Source organism: Mauremys reevesii, linkage group 1 (assembly GCF_016161935.1).
Source record: "Mauremys reevesii isolate NIE-2019 linkage group 1, ASM1616193v1, whole genome shotgun sequence".
In the NCBI taxonomy this organism is placed as follows: domain Eukaryota; kingdom Metazoa; phylum Chordata; order Testudines; family Geoemydidae; genus Mauremys; species Mauremys reevesii.
The window spans coordinates 104,316,763-104,337,016 of NC_052623.1; the positions used below are offsets into that span (position 1 = coordinate 104,316,763).

A 20,254-nucleotide genomic window follows, 5' to 3' on the forward strand; every position below is an offset into this window, starting at 1 on the left:
CTTCATCTTCTCCGCCTATTCCAATGTAGCTGAGCTTGAATTCCACAGGTATGTTTTAGAGGCACAACACCTCACATCACCCCTACTCTGAGCACAGGGTCCTTGACTTGGCTGATATAATTCATATTTTGATTGTTGTCTCTCGTCTCCCCTAAACAGTTATTTCCATTTAGTTTCCTCTTACCTATTTAAGACCTCTCTTTGAGGGATCTCGGTGATATAACAAGTAACAACTGTAATATTTTTGGATTGCTAACTTTTAACTCCTATGTTTATTTAATTTTGAGTCTTTTTAAAATTCTGATGTTCTACTGACCAAAACATGGACAAAAGCAACACCTAAAAGCTCTCTTCTCAAAAGTTCACAGTGAAAAGATAAAGAAAAAAGAAGCAGGATGCTGTGATTTCATGGCGTTTTCTTCATTTACTCTCAAGACGATCACATAAAAAGACAGCAGCAGGAGTGTCTAGCAGAAGTTATAAAAATAGCATGTATTTTCACAGCTTACTGGTTTTCTAGCTAGTCTCTGCTGTTAGAACTGCTTTGGATAAAGAGATGAATACCTGGAGGGCAACACTGTACAGAGACTCAAATCCATCAGCTTAATATCTAGCAGCAGTTAAGAAAGCAAACAAAAAACTTGGATTTATTCAGTAAAGGATACAGTGCCTATCAGCAGAGATCATTAATGGGGTTAGTTAATGAAGGGGGTTAAGTAAGGGGGTTGGTTGGACCATACTCTGTATTGCCCATCTGTTCATCTATGCTCCCATGCAAATAGTATCTGTGCACCTTCCAAGTATTTAAAAATAGAAAAAGTGTGTGTGTGCGTGTGCGTGTGCACGCGCATGTATGACAGAAATGGAAAGAGCTTATGGAAAGCTAAGCCAAAGGAATGAGTTTTATATTTAGTTTTAAATAAATTAGTGGCCTGGTCATTTTTATGTCTGGCAGGAGTGAGTTCTGTAGTCTAGGTCCAACTCCTGTGAAAGTTCCTTCTACAACACTTATAAGCCTCCTCCCGGTTGCCAGGTTTTTTTTCATTGGAATATAGCTGTTGTGAAAGGTCATGGAGGGAGTGATAATCTCTCAAGTACCAACAGCCAAGCTGAGGGGAGGCTTTGAATATTAGGACAGAGCCCTTGCACTGAACTTTGCATCCAGTGGGAATTCAGGGCCAGGTCAACGTGTTCATGGAACCTATTCTAATAAACAGATGGACTGTTGCACTTCGTACCAACTGAAGCTTTTAACAGGTGAGATGAACAGTCATACTTTCTCTACAGCCAGGCTGGCAAATGCTGACCAGGCCTCCTAACAGCTAAAGTAAACAAAGGACTGTAGAATAGAGTGAGTGAGTGAGTGAGTGTGTGTGTGTGTGTGTGTGTGTGTCAAAGTGGGGCTGAATGAGTGGAGTAGTCACGCACAGAAAAGACTAGAGGAATGAGCAGAAGAGTAAGTGGGATGTGTACTGGAGATGGGTGAGGAGAGAAAGATGGAGAATACAGTGAAAGGAACAAGAGATTGAAATCCTTATGACTCTTTTAAATTACTCAGAACCTAAAAATGGATGTACCAACATTGATTAACAAATCATATATATACACACACATATTTGTTATACAACACATCTGAATTGTTATTTAGAATGTGGAGCAACACCCACAGTTCATTCTGCAGAAAGGTAATTACTTGGATTATTATCTGTTAGGATCAAAGTTACCACTAGAGTCTGAGCACAAAAATATGCCTGCAATGAATCCAGGGCTCACAGTGCAAGGTTCCTTTGACCTGACAAAAACAGCTGCCTCCACGACAGTACCATCCACCTGCCTGTGGTGCTGTGTGATGCCCATTTCCCCCAAATTTAGCTCACTTGTCTTCCCACATCTCAATGCTGGTGGACCAGGGCTGGCATACTTTTTTTCTGGAATCATAACATTTTTCTTCTATGTCTGAAAATGTGTGCTATCTTTTTCTTAATTAAAAATAATCTCACTCTGCATTTGTTTGACTGCACAAAGTGTACTGCTCTTTGGAAAAAAAATTTCTTGCTCAAAAGCATGAAATTAACTGCTCTCAGCCAGGTCTGAAGAGGCAAGGGGATTAAAATATTTTTTTCTAACTGCATTTAAAAATAATCATTTGACAATGAATAAGCAACTGCACATGAATCTAAGGTAGAGGCTACAGATTCTGCTTTCTCTGACTGAACCACATTCAAATAAAACAAAATACCACTGTTAGCAGGAGGGCTGAATTAGGGCTTCTGCAAAATCATTCTGCAAAAGAATTGTCTGACTTTCAGATGAAGGAAATGTTGCTTTGGAATAACAACATTGCATTAACATTTCCCAGTTCTGGAAGGTGTTTAACACCCTTGACTCCTACTAACATCAGAAGGAGCTGAGGGTAGTCAGCACCGTGCAGGATATTCCCAATATTTTACTACACTTGATATATCACCTGAATCTCTTCTCTGAATTAATTTTCCTGATTAGAAAAACAGTGTCCAAGAATGCACTACAGTTTCTTGAGCATTTAAATTGTTTTATTTCTAGACTATTTGGCAACTTTTTACTGACTCACTCGCTTGCATGAAGGGGTATATTTTCAAATCCATCTATAGAATATTTATGCCAGAAATGGCCCTTGTGCACAATGTTCAGAAATTACCAAATACTCTGTCTTTATGTAATATGATGATCATAGAATATCAGGGCTGGGAGGGACCTCAGGAGCAGGGACGGCTCCAGGCCCCAGCACGCCAAGCCACGGGGGGCCCTCTTGCCAGCGGAGGGTCCACTGGTCCCGCGGCTTCGGCGGACCTCCCGGCGGACCGAAGGCATCCTGCCTGCTGTGCTTGGGGCGGCAAAATGCCTAGAGCCACCCCTGCTCAGGAGATCATCTAGTCCAACACTCTGCTCAAAGCAAGACCAATCCCCAGACACATTTTTGCCCCAAATCCCTAAATGGCCCCCTCAAGGAGGGGGCTCACAATCCTGGGTTTAGCAGGCCAATGCTCAAACACTGAGCTATTCCTGCCCCTGTAAATTAGTGGTCTCCAATTTTTAGTACTGTGGAGAGCAACGCAGGCTCAATGACAAATGCGTAGTGAGAAATAAATGGTTATTTGCTCTGTTTCCTTAGCAATAAAATTGGGGAGGGAAGCGGAAACAAATGCTAAAGAAAAAATTGAAAAGCAAAACATACATTCAAGGTTTTTAAAAGTCTGCTGCCCTTTTTTGCTAATTATTGCAATTGTTCAAATTTACAGCGGAAGAGTATAGAGTCTAATCAACTGCAAGAAGACCCCGGTTTAAAATACCAAATACCTCTTTCCACATTTCCATATTCTCCCCGCCCCATTTTTGATGGTATCCTAACACTGTTAAACTGGATTTTATCTGCAGCGTCTCTCCTGTTACCAGTTCAAAAACTCAGAGATGTTTCCCTTCTTACCTTCAGAGTGAGATGCTACCAATGCACTACTAAAATGCCACTATTTTCTTGTTAAATTGCATTTCATCATCTTTTCTTGCAAAGATTCTGAACTGCAAAAGCTTGATCCTGCACCAATGAACTCAATGGGAGTTTTGCCAAAGTCTTCAATGGGAGCAGGATCAGGCCCTAAACCCCTTAAAAAGAAGTATGAAGAAACATGTTTTTCAGACCTTACCTGTTGCAGAACAACAAAGGTTGTCACCATAAGAAAAACAAAATGCTAGCAAAGGAGTTGTCTTTAGCTCTGACCGCTAGGTGTTTGCGGAGGTGGAAAGTACCTAGAGAAAAATCTCTATTTCCAGCATCAAGGGGTCACAGTGCAGTTTTGTGGATCAACAATTTGAAAAAAAGAAAAAAAAAAAGGTAACCATGGAAAACATTCACAAGAATTTGACCATAAGCAGGGGAATTACACCCCTAGATTATAGTGTAGTCATAACCTATGTCAGACAGAATGAAGATGATTTCCTAGTGTGGCTCAACTGTTTTCAGCACTTAGCAGCTATTCAGCTGAACGAAACCATACATATAATAACTGATACCATGAGATCGACTGACCTGGCCTGGTTGCTGGTCCTGTCCAACATCGCCCCTCCAGACAGCAGGCAATAAGTCACCTTGCAGAATTTGCTCCTTAAAGTAAAGGCATGCCACAACCACCCATTTAAAGATGTGGTTAATCCACCAAGCCACAGGCTTAGCTCAAGGCAACCTGCTCGGACTGTTCCCCTACAGAACCTCAGTATTGCTTTCAGATGGTGTACCAGGCATCAAGAACAAGCTTCAAATGTAGCCAATGCCTATCTCATGAGAGATTCCTGGTTTTGACTTTCCATGCCTTCTTTGGGTAAAGCTTAAATCACTTCAGATGTGATCAGATGTTCTGCTAATGACCACCCATGACTTCGTGATATCCCCCTGCAGCTGTGGTCAGTTAGAAGAAGATGTAGGCCACATACTTGCAGACTGCACCCATTTGCAAGAGCTGCCTGGTTAACTCATGGACTTGTACAATGCTCTTCCCTCAGCTATTGAATGGTTGAGACACTCAGGGTATGTCTGTACTGAAATTAAAAACCTGCAGCTGGCTCATGCCAGCTAACTCAAGCTGATAGGGCTTGGGCTAAGGGGCTGTTTAATTGTGGAGCAGATGTTTGGGCATGGGCATGAGAAGTGAGAGGGTCCTAGAACTTGGGCTGCAGCCTGATTTTGAATGTCTACACTGCAATTAAACAGCCCCATGAGCCTGAGTCAGATGTACTCTTAAACTAACATGCTTGATTTTACTATCTCTACATATATATAAGATGAATATTTTTCTTAAATTTAAGTTATATATTTATTTTCCACCCCTTCCCACAAGGTAAGCCTGGTCAGATTGTGGCCGGAAGCTGTAATATAGGAGTAGAAAACAATGACATATTAAAAGGGAAGAAATAATTAAAAAAAACAAACCCAAACCCTAGAAGAGTACATGGAACAAGGGAGAATAGAATAAAACCATGAAGTCTGCTACAGAAACACTCTGTGGATTTAAATTACCTGATCTTAGATAGGTGCTACAAAAAAGTCATAGGAAAGTAGGCATTGTAAAGAGAAAGATAAGAGATAAGTCTTCAAATAGCTGAAGGGTAAAATAGGAAGGATATATTATAGCGAGTGCTGGTAGCTCCACCAATTATTAAGGTTGCCGAACACTTCCCATTATAAGACCCTGTTTTCAGTTGCTTATACTTAGTCAAACTTGAACCATTTGAACAGAAATTATCATAGATTCATAGAGTGTGAGGTCAGGAGGGAGCATTAGATTATCTAGTCTGAACTCCCGTATATCACAGGCTACTAAATTTCACCCATTTACCCCTATATTGAACCCAAACTGAAGCATCATTTGTGTCTGACATAATCATATCTTCAAGAAATACATGTAATACTGATTTTAATACTCCAAGAAATGCAGAATCTACCATTTCTCTTGGTAGTTTTTTCCAATGGTTAATCACTCTCACTGTTAACAAATTGTGCCTAATTTCTAGCTTGAATTTGTCTGACTTCAGCTTCCAGACATTGGTTCATTTTATGCCTTTCTCTGCTACATTTAAGAGCCCTTTAGTATGTGGAATTTTCTCCTTGTGAACATATTTGTACAATGTTATCAAGTGACCTCTCAATATTCTTTTTGATATGCTAAATGTATTGAGCCCTAAATCTTCCACTGCATTTTCTCCAGCCTTCAAATGATTTTTACGGCTGTTTTCTACACCCTCTCCAATTTTTCAACTTTTTTTTTGCAAAGTGTTGACACCAGAACTGTATGCAGTATTCCAGTATCAGTCTCACCAATACCATATCCAGAGGTAAAATCACCTCCTTACTTCTACTTACTACTCCCCTGTTTATATATCCACGGATCCCATTACAACTCTTTTGCCACAGCATCGCACTGGAAACTCATGTTGAGTTGCTTGTTCTCTTTGACCTCTAAGTAATTTTCAGAGTCACTGCTTTCTGGGTTACAGAACCTCATTCTATAGCTATGGCCTGCATTCCTTGTTCCTAGATGTAGAACTTTGCACTTGGCTGTATGAAAAAGCATTTTGTTTGAATGGGACCAGCCTATCAAGCAACCCTGACCACTCTGTATGACTGCCCTGTCCTCATTATTATTTGCCACTCCACCTCTTTGTGTCATATGCAAATTTTAGCAGCTGTGATTTTGTATTTCCTTCAGGAAATGTTGAATAGCATTGGGCCTAGTACTGATCCCTGCAGAACTTCACTAGAAACCACCCCATTCAATGATGATTCCCCATTGACCACTATTTTGAGATCAGTCAGTTAGTCAATTCTTAATCCATTCAACGAGTGCTCTGCAGATACTCAATATTGCTAGAGAGACTGGCTGGGTTTTCCCTGTTAGGTGTCTGCCCCCTCCTTTTTTTTTTTGGGAAGATTTCAGATAAAACAGTTCAGCCATTTCTGAGAACAAGGCTAGGGAAACATTAACATTTTGCCCATGTTTAAAAAAACAAAACAAAAACAAACAAAAAAAGCCCCTCCTGGTGACCCTATTTAGAGATGCTCCAGTGCAGGGGTCAGCAACCTCTGGCACGCGGCTCACCAGGGTATGTATCCCGGTGGGCCAGGCCAGTTTGTTTACCTGCCGTGTCCGCGGTTCACTGCTCCAGGCCAACGGGGCGGTGGGAAGTGGCGCAGGCGAGGGATGTGTTGGCCGCAACGTCCTGCCACCCCTATTGGCCTGGGACAGAGAAGCGAGGCCAGTGGGAGCTGCGATCGACTGAACCTGCTGACATAGCAGGTAAACAAACTGGCCCGGCCCGCAACGTGCCAGAGATTGCCGACCCCTGCTCTAGTGCCCTCCATGTTTTGGAGAAATTTGTCAGTGATGTAAATTTCTCTTTTCCTATGAAAATGCAAAGAAATTTGCCCAAGTTATAAGCTTCTGAAAAACTGCAGTTCCACATGCTCAGTACAGACTTGTCCCGGTCCACAGCTTAATTTCCCAAATATTACATCTGAACTGGGTATGCTCCAGCATTCGAATGCAGGCAGCTGAGAAGAACTTGCCCTGCAATTGCATTTCTAGGTTGCTGTGGGCCAAGGCTTAGGACTGAGAGCAAGGACTATTTAGAAAAGCTGGACATGCACAAGTCCATGGGTCCAGATCTAATGCATCTGGGGGTGCTGAGGAAATTGGCTGATGTGATTGCAGAGCCACTGGGCATAATCTTTGAAAAGTCGTGGTGATCAGGGGAGATCCCGGACGATTGGAAAAAGGCAAATATAGTGCCCATCTTTAAAAAAGGGAAGGAGAACCCAGGGAACTACAGACTGGTCAGCCTCACCTAAGTCCCCGGCAAAAACATGGAGCAGGTCCTCAAGAAAACCATTTTGAAGCACTTGGAGGAGAGAAAGGTGATCAGGAACGTCAACGGCAAGTCATGCCGGACCAACCTGATTGCCTTCTATGATGAGATAACTGGCTCTGTGGATATGGGGAAAGTGGTGGATGTGATATATCTTGACTTTAGCAAAGCTTTCGATACAGTCTCCCACAGTATTCTTGCTGGCAATTTAAAGAAGTATGGATTGGATGAATGGACTATAAGGTGGATAGAAGGGGGCAGGGGTCTGAGCCGGGCATGGTCCCGGCTGGGCGGGGGGCGTTACACGGTCACTAGCCCGCGGGCTGGGGCCGGGCGCAGCGCAGCATGGCCGGGTGTGGGGCACCGCACAGCCGCTGCTGGGGCGCAGGCTCATGCTGCTAGCGTGGGGCGGAGGCGATCATGGGTGGAAGCCTCGCTCGGGGGCCCCCCCGGGCATGCTGGTTGCCCTGCTGTGGGCGCTGGCTGTGGGGGCGGCGGAGAAGAGCTGGCTCAGGTGAGAGCAGCCCCCGTGTCTGTCCGTCTGTCCGCCCCCTTCCTGAGGAGCAGGCAGCATCCCCCCTCGTCCCTTCCCCCCCGGGGCTCACTGGGGGCTGGTCCGCTTGGGTTCGCTTAGCCCCGGTGCCAGGTTTCCTGCTACGGTAACTGCTGGGCTTTGGGGGCAGCTGAAAACCTCCCACGCGGGAGGGCTCCCTGCTGCCGAGATATGTGCAAAACAGATCGTGTCTCCTCTGCCCACACCAAACACAATTCAAGCACCCTAGGAACACTTGACCTAACTTGAAAATACATCTCTAATGAGCCTGACTGCAGCAGAGCAATTTAATATAACCCAGTACCAGGAAGACAGACAATTTAAAAACTCTCCCCCATCCCCCAGCAATCCACCCCCTCGCACACAATTTAATCTAATGATGATAACACTGCTCTACAGCCAAAATGCTTCTGAAATAAATGTAGTCAAACTTTACTAATTCTGGGTCACTGAGAACGAAAATGATGCTTAAAGTTGTTGATTGGCTCTAGTTTTCAAGTTATGCTATTGGGTCAGTATATACGACCCTTGACTTGGGAATAGCGGAGGATAAGTGAGTTATAAAGGGAAGGGATCTCAATTTAAACCAGAAATGACTAAAATACATCTTTGACTGGATCTATGAATAAATCTATGACTGGGTTTGGACAGTACTTGCTTTTTAGGCAAAACAATGAATGATGCAATCTGAAGCTGGTATTGCGTCATACATGATATGAATTGCATCATGTTATTCCTAGAAGTCATGGATGATGCAATCATAACAAAGCTTACATCACTCTGCTGAACAAATTGCCCTATATCAGCTCTAGAAATCATACAGTGTCATGCTCTCTCATTTGTCAGTGTTTGATTTTGCAAAGGGACATATTTCTGTTTAGCCAAAGTGAGCAGAGATGCCTCGTACTTGTGTGAACAGTGCAGATAACTTCTGCTATGTTTGTGGTGAAGTGACTTTTGCATCACAAAAGCGCAGTATAACCACTATGGTTAAGAAAGCCTATCACCTTTATTTTGGCTGCAAAATTGGAGATCAGGACAAGAGGTGGGCCCCACACATATGCTGCAACACTTGTGCAACAAATCTTTGCCAGTGGTTGAACAGGAAAAGGAAATCTATGCCTTTTGCAGTGCCAATGATTTGGAGAGAGCCAACAGATCATACCAGCAATTGTTACTTCTGCATGGTGCCTCCAGTTGGGAAAGGTGTGTCAAAGAAGAAAAAGTGGACTGTGCATTATCCAAACATTCCATCAGCTATCCGCCCAGTACCCCCCACAGAGAAGGACTGCCGGTTCCTGATGCACCAGAATCATTCTCACTTGAGTCAGACGAGGAAGAGGAAGAAACTTCTGGTCCTGAACCATCAATGTCACAGGACCCACATTTTCTCCCATCCTCCTCCTCTGAACCACACCTCATAACACAAGGTGAACTGAATGACCTTGTCAGGGATTTGGAACTACCCAAGAGTAAGGCAGAGCTGTTGGGCTCCAGCCTACAGCAGTGGAATCTCCTGGCAGGTGATGTTAGGGTTTCCATGTTCCGTGACCGTCAAAAGGATCTTGTCCCATTCTTCTTCATGGAAGGTGATCTTGTAGCCTCCAACAACATCGATGGTGTGATGGCAGCCCTCAACAGCATTCACGATCCAGATGAGTGGAGACTGTTCATTGATTCATCGAAGACGAGTCTTAAAGCTGTTTTACTGCATAATGGCAATGTTTTGCCATCAATTCCAGTTGGTCATGCAGTCCATATGAAGGAAACCTATGACAACATGAAACAACTTTTGAGGTGCATAAACTATGACCAACATCAGTGGCAGCTTTGTGGCGATTTGAAGGTTGTTGCTCTCTTGCTTGGTCTGCAGACTGGATACACAAAGTACTGCTGTTTTCTCTGCGAATGGGATAGTCGTGCAAGAGATTCCCACTACACCAAGAAAGATTGGCCACTCCGACAGTCATTGGAGCCTGGGAGGAAAAGTGTTCAGCATCCACCACTTGTTGAATCAAGGAAGATTTTGTTACCACCCTTACACATCAAGCTGGGTCTGATGAAGAACTTTGTCAAGGCCATTGACAAAACACAAGCAGCTTTCAAGTACCTCCATGGAAAATTTCCAAGGTTAAGTGAAGCTAAGATAAAGGAAGGTGTCTTTGTTGGTCTTCAGATTCGTGAACTTCGAGATGATGCATTTGACCATGCACTGTGTGGCAAGGAAAAGACGGCATGGAAAGCCTTCCAGTTAGTGGCAATAAATTTTCTCAGAAACAACAAGGCAGACAACTACAGGTTGTTGGTGGAAAACCTCCTCAAGGCATACAAAAGCCTTGGTTGCAACATGTCACTAAAGATACATTTTCTGCACTCTCATCTAGATTTTTTTCCACCAAACTGCGGAGCAGTGAGCAACGAGCACGGCGAGCGATTTCACCAGGACATTGCAACAATGGAGAAACGCTATCAGGGCAAATGGATCCCATCAATGCTTGCAGACTATTGCTGGACAGTGACAAGAGATGCTCCATTTAATGAATACAAGAGACAAGCCAAGAAGCGCCGAGTAGACACTGAATTGGACTAAACTATGTACATAATAGTTTTTTGCCTTTTGTTTCATAATAAATTTTAGTTATATAAACCTTTTGCTGATTTTTAAAGTGTTACATAAACAGGACAGGTGAAATATCATCATGTAAAGCAACCATAAACACATGAAAAGACCTAGGTTTACAATTTATGATTAAAACTCTACTATATACACAATATACATAGACATCAAATGTAAAAACTTACATAACTTAGAAACAGTAGCCAATCAGTTGTTTTGTCATATTTGAATTCAGCACATCAAAATACATAATAAATGGCACATTTTATCTCTGAAGCAGATGACGTCTCAAAAATTGTAGACCAGTGTAATTGAAAAGGAAAGGGACCAATTATTTAACACTGACTTAATAAAATATTCTAGAATAGATACAGGTCATCGATAGCTGCTGGATCATTGTCATTTCATCTGCTTTGAAACAGAAGTCAGAGTTCTCGATCAATTGGGCTGCCCAGTGGCAGTGGTCAGCAGTTCTGGGCTAGCCGAGCTTCCCATTGTCTCTCTGCTGTTTCCTTTCCAGGGACCAGGTCGTGAAGATGTTTGACCAGGCGTACGGCAGCTACATGGTAACTCGTATTTTTATATTGGTTCTTGCTCACATGTCTCTGGACAAAACCCTGAGTCTTATGTTGTGTCTGTTCTTCTAACCCTGCTTACCCAGCAGCCTTCCCTTCCACCAGTGTTAGGGGTTTGTTACAGGAATGGGTGGGTGATATTCTGTGGCCTGTCTTGTGCGGGAGGTCGGACTAGATGATCATAATGGTCCCTTCTGGCCTTGAAGTCTATGAGGTAGTGATCAACGGCTCAATATCGAGCCGTTCGCAGATGACACTAAGCTGGGGGGAGAAGTAGATAGGCTGGAGTGTAGGGATAGGGTCCAGAGTGACCTAGACAAATTGGAGGATTGGGCCAAAAGAAACCTGATGAGGTTCAACAAGGACAAGTGCAGAGTCCTGCACTTAGGGAAGAATCCCATGCACCACTCCAGGCTGGGGAATGACTGGCTAAGCAGCAGTTCTACAGAAAAGGACTTGGGGATTACAATGGATGAGAAGTTGGATATGAGTCAGCAGTGTGCCCTTGTTGCCAAGAAGGCTACAGGCATATTGGGCTGCATTAGTAGGAGCATTGCCAGGAGATCGAGGGAAGTGATTATTCCCCACTGTTCGGCAGTGGTAAGGCCACATCTGGAGTACTGCATCCAGTTTTGGGCCCCCCACTACAGAAAGGATGTGGACAAATTGGAGAGAGTCTAGTGGAGGGCAATGAAAATGATCAGGGGGCTGGGGCACATGATTTACAAGGAGAGGCTGAGGGAACTGGGCTTGTTTAGTCTGCAGAAGAGAAAAGTGAGGGAGGATTTGTTAGTGGCCTTCAACTACCTGAAAGGGGGCTCCAAAGACGATGGAGCTCGGCTGTTTTCAGTGGTGGCAGATGACAGAACAAGGAGCAATGGTCTCAAGTTGAAGTGAGAGAGGTCTAGGTTGGATATTAGAAGACACTATTTCATTAGAAGGGTGGTGAAGCACTGGAATGGGTTACCAGAGGAGGTGGTGGAAGCTCCATCCTTAGAGGTTTTTAAGGCCTTGCTTGACAAAGCCCTGGCTGGGATGATTTAGTTAAAGTTGGTCCTGCTTTGAGCAGGGAGTTGGACTAGACTAACATCTGAGGTCTCTTCCAACCCTAATCTTCTATGATTCTACGAATCTGTCTCCCCTTGCTGTTCTCAGGCAGAGGGGAGGAAGAAGACATCTGAATTGAATGCAGTGAGGACAAGAGCCAGTCACTGGAGGGCAGGAGTAGAAGATTGGGACAAGAAGGTAGTGGGGAGATTGGGAAGCTGATGGTGGGGGAGAGGAAATTATGAGTGAGGATAGGGAGACAAGATGGGCAGCAGAGGAGATTGTGACTGGGAGCCAGTGGGTGATGGGGATATTGAGATCAGACAAGAAGATGGAGGAGAGAGTGGGACAGGCTAGGCATGGAGACTGATACTGGGAACTTGGGAAGGGAGATAGGTCTTATGATAAGTCAGGTTACATAAGAACAGGGAAAGAACTGGGACTGGCTGGGCAAAGGGACTGGGACTAGGAACCACGTGGTGGTAGTGGGAGAGGCATTGGAGGAGGAGCCCTGGGCAGCGGTGGGGTGGTTAAGACCCAGTAGAGATAGGTAACATGGGTGTTGAGGTAACTGGAGGCTGGGGGAGACACAGAGCTGACAAGGAACTGAGAGGGAGAACTGAGACTCTCTGGACAAGGATACTGGGGACAAATGAGCCAGAGAATGGATGGAGAAGGAGACTGAGAGCAGGAGAGAAGAGTGAGGGGTGACTGGGATGGGGAGTCTGAAGTTGGGGAGACTAGGACTTGCTGTGTAAGTGTGACGTTATGAGTGTGATATAATATCTCATTGAAAGGTGACAGGGCCAGAAAGTTAATTAACTCACCTCACCGACTAACCTGACCCATGGGTGAATCTTGAGAACTGGTTAGGAAGATATGTAAATGACTAGAGCTTTGAAATGCAAGTCTGCATTGTTAGAGGTAGAAGGGGAGATGTTTGCTCAGGTCTTGTGATGTCAGCAAACAAGTCTTGTCTATTGCTATAGTTTTAATTCAAAGATCAAAAAAGGAATATTAACATTTATGATGATACTTGAGTGAAATAGTATTATTGTCTATGTGTCTCTTTGAAGGTTGTGCTAACCTGTATCTGAACTGTTTAATGGATAAATTACTCTGTGCTAGTTGCCAGGATGTTTGGGAGAAGGAGTTGAGCCTATTGTTTTCTCAGGCCGAAAGGCTGCTGGAAATGTATAAGAACCCTGGGACACGATTCCTTCTTCATCTCAGATCTGCTTTGGGTTTCAAGAGGGGGAAACCTTAAGCCACAAGGATTGAGATCCCCAGTCATTGACTGGAGCCACTCTGAATATGGAAATTGAACTATAACCTATGGACTATTTCTAAAAGGACTTTTGGCAACTACAAACTCACCTCTGCTATGTATCTGAACCTCAAGAATTGAATTCAAGTCTGTCTGTATATTAATCTTTTAACCAACACTCTCTCTCTTTTCTTTTTTAATAAATTTTAGCTTAGTTAATAAGAATTGGCTATAGCATGTATTTTGGGTAAGATCTAAGTTATAATTGGACGTGGGTATGTGGCTGATCTTTTGGGATTGGAAGAACCTTTTCTTTTATATGATGAAGTAAGATTCTCAGAAATCATCATCATATCTGACAGGTGTGTCTGGACCAGGGGCGGCTCTAGGCACCAGCAAACCAAGCTGGTGCCTAGGGCGGCCAAATCTAGGGGGCGGCAGGCTGGGCCGGTGGACGACTGGACCTGCCGCAGGCATGACTGCGGAGGGGGCGCTCGTCCCGCGGCTCGGCTGGACCTCCCGCAGGCATGACTCCAGCAGCTCAAGCGGAGCCGCCGGACCCGCGAACCGTCCGCAGCCGTGCCCGCGGGAGGTCCGCTGTTCCCGCGGCTCCGGTGGACCTGCCGCGGGAGCTCAACCGGAGCCGCGGGAAGAGGGGACCCGCCGCGGGACCGAGGAAGGGCGGCACAGCACACCGCGCTGCCTGGGGCAGCCTAATTTCTAGAGCCGCCCCTGGTCTGGACGGAGGCCTGAGGCTGGGTACTTTAAGGGAACTGCGGGGTTTGGACTTCTAAGTGACCAGTGAGGTACTATAGAAGCTGTTTTGTGCTGGTTTGGTAAATCTAAGTATTGGAATAACCACCAGCGTTTGGGGTTTGTCTGCCCCGTTTGGTTCGCAGTTCACCCTGATTGAGTGACCTCAGCTGGCTCCCACGGGCAGCACCGTCACAGTAAGGAGACTGAGTATGGAATGAGAATCCTGAGGAATGGAGCATGGGACTTAGATGCTGAGCCAGAGGTGGGGAAGATACAGGACAGGAACAGGTTGGAGGGGATGGGGCAGAAGAGATTAAGCTTGAGGAGAATGGACAGAAGAGTCTGTGTCCACTAGAGCATGCTCCCCTCCAGAATCTGGAATGGAACCCAAGATTCCCATGTCTCAGCATTCTTCTGCTATCTGTAAATATCTCTGAAACTCATTGGCAAAGGGGTTTCATCATCCTTATCATCCCCCTCTAGGGCTTGTCCATATAGAGGATGACAAACTACCACTGCCATCAGAGATTCCATTAGCTCAAGTGGCAAAAGTCTGCATGTTGGATATAAGGGTTCTAACCCTGTTGATGACCCAGGTTGGTGTCAACATGAAACCATACAATTGATGTTTTTTTCAGCTTGCTTTTTTAAAAGCTAGGAAGTTACACACAACAAAAATATGTTAAATGAGCATTAAGGTAGGAAAGCCAGGTACTGAAAAAAGTTAGTAAATGCCAGACTTAGGAATTCTTGTGTAACCTTACTTTGTCCCTGTGGTAGGGTGCTGCTAGAGAGGCCTTAAGCAGCTCCTGCCACTCCAGAGGACTGGATTGGGGCTGGGTAGATAGCCTGATGCTTGCCTAGTAACTGACCACACCTGCCAGCCTCGTTAACAGGAGCTATAAGGCTGGGAAGAAGTGAGAGCAAAGGGGAGTGGAGACCAGGAGGTGAGACGAGACTCAGAGGGAGGTGGGAGTCCTAGTTTGTTGCTGACTAGGCCTGTGGTAGGCCAAGCTGTTGTAAAAAGCCTGTATACAGTTGGGAACTGGTGGTGTGGACATGATCACAAATAAAGAGTACAGGTGTTGCACGAGCCTGAAGTCTCTGAGAAGAGGGGGAGAAGGGCTGAACCGGATGGGCACGGCCTGTGCCCCGTTACAGTCCCCCTTGTGCAAACATGATACAGCCTTGAATTACATGATCCCAATGATATTTTTCCACAGGACCCCAAGACCCCAGAGCATGGGATGGGTCTGCTCTAGGAATGAATCATGTCTGTATAGTGAAGAAGTATGTGTATGACACCCACTTCATTTGTGGCAGAAGTTGGACGGTGTATAGTGAATGAGGCAGGGGACTGCAGGAAGAGAAGGGACAATCTCCAGGTTAAAGCAACTGAATGCTGCCCTTAATAACAGAATCATTTTGTTGCCTCTGCCACTATGTTCCTTTGTGATGGTGGGTTAAATCAGTTAAATCACATTTTTCCATAAGTGGTCACTAATTGTGCATTTCATTTTCTGGGTGCCCGATTTGCAGAAGTGCTGAGTGCTCACAGATGCAACTAAAGTCAATGGGAGTTGTGCTTTCACCATATACTGTACTATATAATGTTAAGTACTTTGAAAAATCAGGTCCTAGATTCTCAGATGGGGCACCTAAAATTAGTGGATACTTTTTACTTTAGTTTCTCTGCATCTCAATTTCTCATCTGTAAAATGGGGATAATACTCATCTCACAGGGATATTGTGAAGATAAATTAATTCGTATTTGTGTAGCACTCAGATATTGTAGTGATGAACACAATAGAAAAGCTCACAAAGAAAATAATTCAGTCTTCAGAGCAGGATTTGATGAATATGGAATAAACAAGGCCTGGGGCCACCCACTGAACAACAAGGAGCAAACAAAATACTGAACAGCTGCTCACTGAGCGTGCATTATCCATTCTTAGTACTGAATGAGGCATGGATCTTCGGAAAAAATCTATGTAATTAAAGCATGCCTCATAATGTGTATACACAACTTTAGTTTTGGCATTTCCTAACTTTCAGTGCTTGATTTTCTACTGTTAACAGTGTTCTCTTAATGTAGCTTTTTAAATGTAATACATATATTTACTGAACCAACAAAAATACTTAGCATTTACATATCCTTTTACATTTATAGAGTTTGTTGTACATACTAACTGATTAGACTCCCCAGTAACCTGATATGTAATATTGTCCCCACTATAAATACAAATAAATGCAATTAAGAAAATAAGGAGGAAGATGCAGGTGAGTTCCTAGAAAGAATGAGTAGTTAGGTATAATTTCTGGCCTGAAGGTGCTACTCCCGGTTAGTGACTCATTGTCAGAAAATGCCCTGTGCCTCAATCTTTCCAGCTATTATAAGCAGAAAATTACTCCTGTGGGAATTTTGCAGAAATTTATGTGTGCACAGAATTTCCCCTTTTCCTCCCCCACAGAAGTGGGCTGCAGAGATATTGGTTGCCGCTAGGGGCCGCTGGACTGGGCAGAGCCCAGCTCACAAATAGAAGACAAGGCCATGGGGAGGGAACTGGAGGTTCTCAGAAGCTGCAGTTCCCAGCATGCCCTGAGGGAAGGAGAGGGCAGCATGCAGGAAACTCTGTGTAAGCCTGGTACTGAGCATCAGGCTGTTTCTCCCTCTGGATCCCTGGGCTCTGGGGGGTAGAGGGTGTGAGTGTCTGGGCTGGCAGGTGGGGGGGCATGGCTGGGCTCTGGGTTTGTGTGTCTGGGCCAGGGGGGCCACGCAGCTGGTCTCTGGGGGGTAGGGAATGTGAGTGTTTGGTCTGAGGGGGAGGGGTCTGCAGCTTGCCTCTGGGGGGGAGGTGGGGAGTGTGAGTGTCTGCCCCCCACCTGCTGGGCTGGGGGGGAGGGGCAGAGAAACAGGAATTGGGTTGTCATGGGGTTTTCTTTAACTCTCTATTCCTGGGGGAAATTTTGTGTGTCTGTATTGTTTCAGACATACTTGCTGATGGGTATTTTGAAATAAATTACAAAACAATTGAAACTGGTGTGATTATATAGTGTGGTATATATAGTAAAATTTTCAGAATTTTACAATATTGTGCATAGAATTGTTTTGGTGCAGAATTCCCCCAGGAGCAGAAAATGAAAAAACAAAACCAAAAACCCAAAGCAAACACACGCCCACCCCAAAACAGGCCTGTGGATTTTCTAAAGGGTGATGTATTTTTATCTGGTATACAGGACATTTCTAGAGAATCAGTGACTTGTAAATTAGCTGGTCTGTTGCTTGCATCATTTCTTGGCATTTCATTCAGCTTTTAATTAAACACAGAGAAATATATTTTTTCTATGCAATGATAGAGAACCATTTTCATTACAGATATGCTCCCGATTAAAAACAACAATTACCCCACAATCTTTTCCTCCTTCTCACGATCGATTTATAATGGAGAAGCCAAAATGTCACTGAATTAAATACTCTTCTTATCACAGAAGATAAAGCAAAGCAATAATTCAGTATAATAGTGCACAGCCACTATCAGCACCGAGCCTGGGATGCCATCACATTTACCGCAAGGGAAAACTTCTCCTTGAGTCCTTTAATCGGTTGCACAATCATTAATTTCAAAGACACATTTTTAACTGCTTTCACTGAAAATACTTCTTTAAGCAGAAAAGACTACATATAATATTAATTACTTTTGTGTAAAATATATGAAGGGGAGAATTTTAACATCACTGAGCAATTGTCTGTAAAAAAAGGTGGTTGTTTTAAATACAGAGAAACATTAAAAGCTCATACCATAGCCTTAACTAGTAGTAATATTTTCAAAAAACACCTTTGTGACTTAAAAGCCTAAGTCCTACTGCCTTTCAATGAGACTTATAACCTCAGTATTGCAATGCCTGTCAGACGAGCCCATGTCTGTGCTATAAGCTAGGGGTTTGATTCCCCTGCTCGTGTACACGTACTCGCGCTAATTCTCATGGAGCTAGTACGAGTATAAGTAGCACTGTAGCTGCACTATCATGGGTAGTGGCATGGAGGCACAGCTGAACCATGATGAGTATGTACCCACCACTTTCAGGTGAGATTGTACATGGCACAGCTCAGCTGTGCCTCTGCGGCCGTGACCCATGTTACCACAGTTATGCTGCTATTTATATTTGTGCTAGCTCACTGAGTGCCAGTGCAAGTATGTGTACACGAGCAGAGGAATCACATTCCTAGTTCATAATGTAGACATAGCCAGAGCTGAGCAATGCCTGGATACCTTTAAAAACCTGGGCCTTACGCACCTTTTAAAAATTTCCTGTAAGACGTTAGCAATGGGTAACTTGCTTCCTACACACCTAAGTCATTTTTATTTCAGGTCATTTTAGCTTTTATGGACTTGTGAGAGGCAAAATGCATAATCTGTGTTGCTCTACTATATTCCCAAGATTATCTGATGTAGGCCCCTATTCGGCAAGGGTTTTAAGCATACAAATAACTTTAAGCTTATGAATACTCCTATTCAAGCCAAGTTTTTAGATTTGTTAGTGCCAGTAAAGAGTTCCCTGTGCACTGGGCATATTGTCAGAAACAACTTAGTTCAACCTTGCAATACATAGCTGAGGCAGAATATTGGATCATCAATAAGCAATGGTTATAGAAGTCTGCTAAAGAGCATCAAGTATTTCTGTAATACTATTGTTTGCAAGTGCCACAAAGTGATAGAGATGTCTCTGAAAATATCATTCTTGAAAAAAAAAATTCAGGTACAAAGGAATAGCCCATGAATCACCTTTGAGCCCACAGCCATCCTTAGGCCAGTCAACAGCTTGTAGTAAACAATCACATACAAAATAAATGGAACGAATTACTTTAGTCCCCAAAGCAAAAAAAGAGCAATCCATATGAAGGGCATTAATAAGAGTTAATTTGGCACACCAGCCTTAATTTAGGATTTCAATGTAAATAATCTAAGCAGGTTAGTTAACCTTAGGGTGACCAGACAGCAAGTGTGAAAAACTGGTACAGGAGGGTGGCGGCGGGGGGAGGGGGGAGTGTTAAATAGGAGCCTATATAAGAAAAAGACCCAAAAAATCGGGACTGTCCCTATAAAAATCAGGACACCTGGTCACCCTAGTTAACCTTTTTTTTTTTTAATATGTGAAAGAGGAGAATTCTACACTAACTTGTGACACATAGTATTTTTTCACTATTTCAGAGCTTAAAAAAAGCTAATGATAAAATAGTTCTCCATTCCAGCCCTAATCCTCCAACAAGTTTTGTCATTGATCTCAAATTGGAGCAGGATCTTAATAACTATTTAGTTAAATGGATGAACTAACCTGAAATGTGAACAAAAAACAATAATGATAGGTGAAATGAAAGCCATTCTAAAATGAGTATTAGAAAATGTGCCATTATGTACACAAAAATGCACATTTTTAGCAGGGGATTGGTGGGCATGATTACGCTCTGATGCAAATATTTTCCAGCATAAAAAAAAAAGAACCCAAAAATACTCTTACTTGTTTAAGCTTCTTTAGATCTTCATCAAGTTCCAAGTTGTCCAAAATAACAGCAACAAACAAGCTGAGCAAAATCTACAAAACAATTAAAATATTTTTTAAAAGTTTGAGTTCCCTTATGAAGCAATATTAAATACTGTGGGTGAAATCCTAACCACTCTGAAATACCTGGGAATTTTGCCATTGACTTCAATGAGGCTAGAATTTCACCCTGTTTCTACTATTCTTTTTCTAGGTAGTATATTGTATTTATCTGTGTATACAATAGTTAAACAAAATTACAATTTGAAGATTTTAGACTCCATGATAAATTCATTTTTTATGTTTAATGAATATCCTTTGAAGTGTACCTAACAGGAGAAAATCACTTATAATTACTTTGACTGATTAATGTTAACAGGAAACAAAGTGTAATCCTGAAGTAGTAGGAGAAATACTACAAAACTACATTATGCAAAGCTACCGCAATGTCCCTTGTGCTGCACAATGGAGAGTATGGGAGTATGTTTGTCTGTGAGCCAGGGGCCAGT

The 20,254-nt window shown here is 43.4% G+C and overlaps 1 protein-coding gene across 7 annotated transcripts in view; it reads right to left on the bottom strand.

Annotated features, from left to right (window-relative positions):
- NALCN (sodium leak channel, non-selective) overlaps window positions 1-20,254 on the bottom strand; it is a 386,003-nt gene that overhangs the window by 109,110 nt on the left and 256,639 nt on the right. For all 7 annotated transcript variants that reach the window (XM_039528280.1, XM_039528290.1, XM_039528256.1 and 4 more), the window contains one exon: window positions 19,725-19,799. In XM_039528280.1, the coding sequence (XP_039384214.1) occupies window positions 19,725-19,799 (75 nt within the window). The remainder of the gene's footprint in view (window positions 1-19,724; window positions 19,800-20,254) is intronic.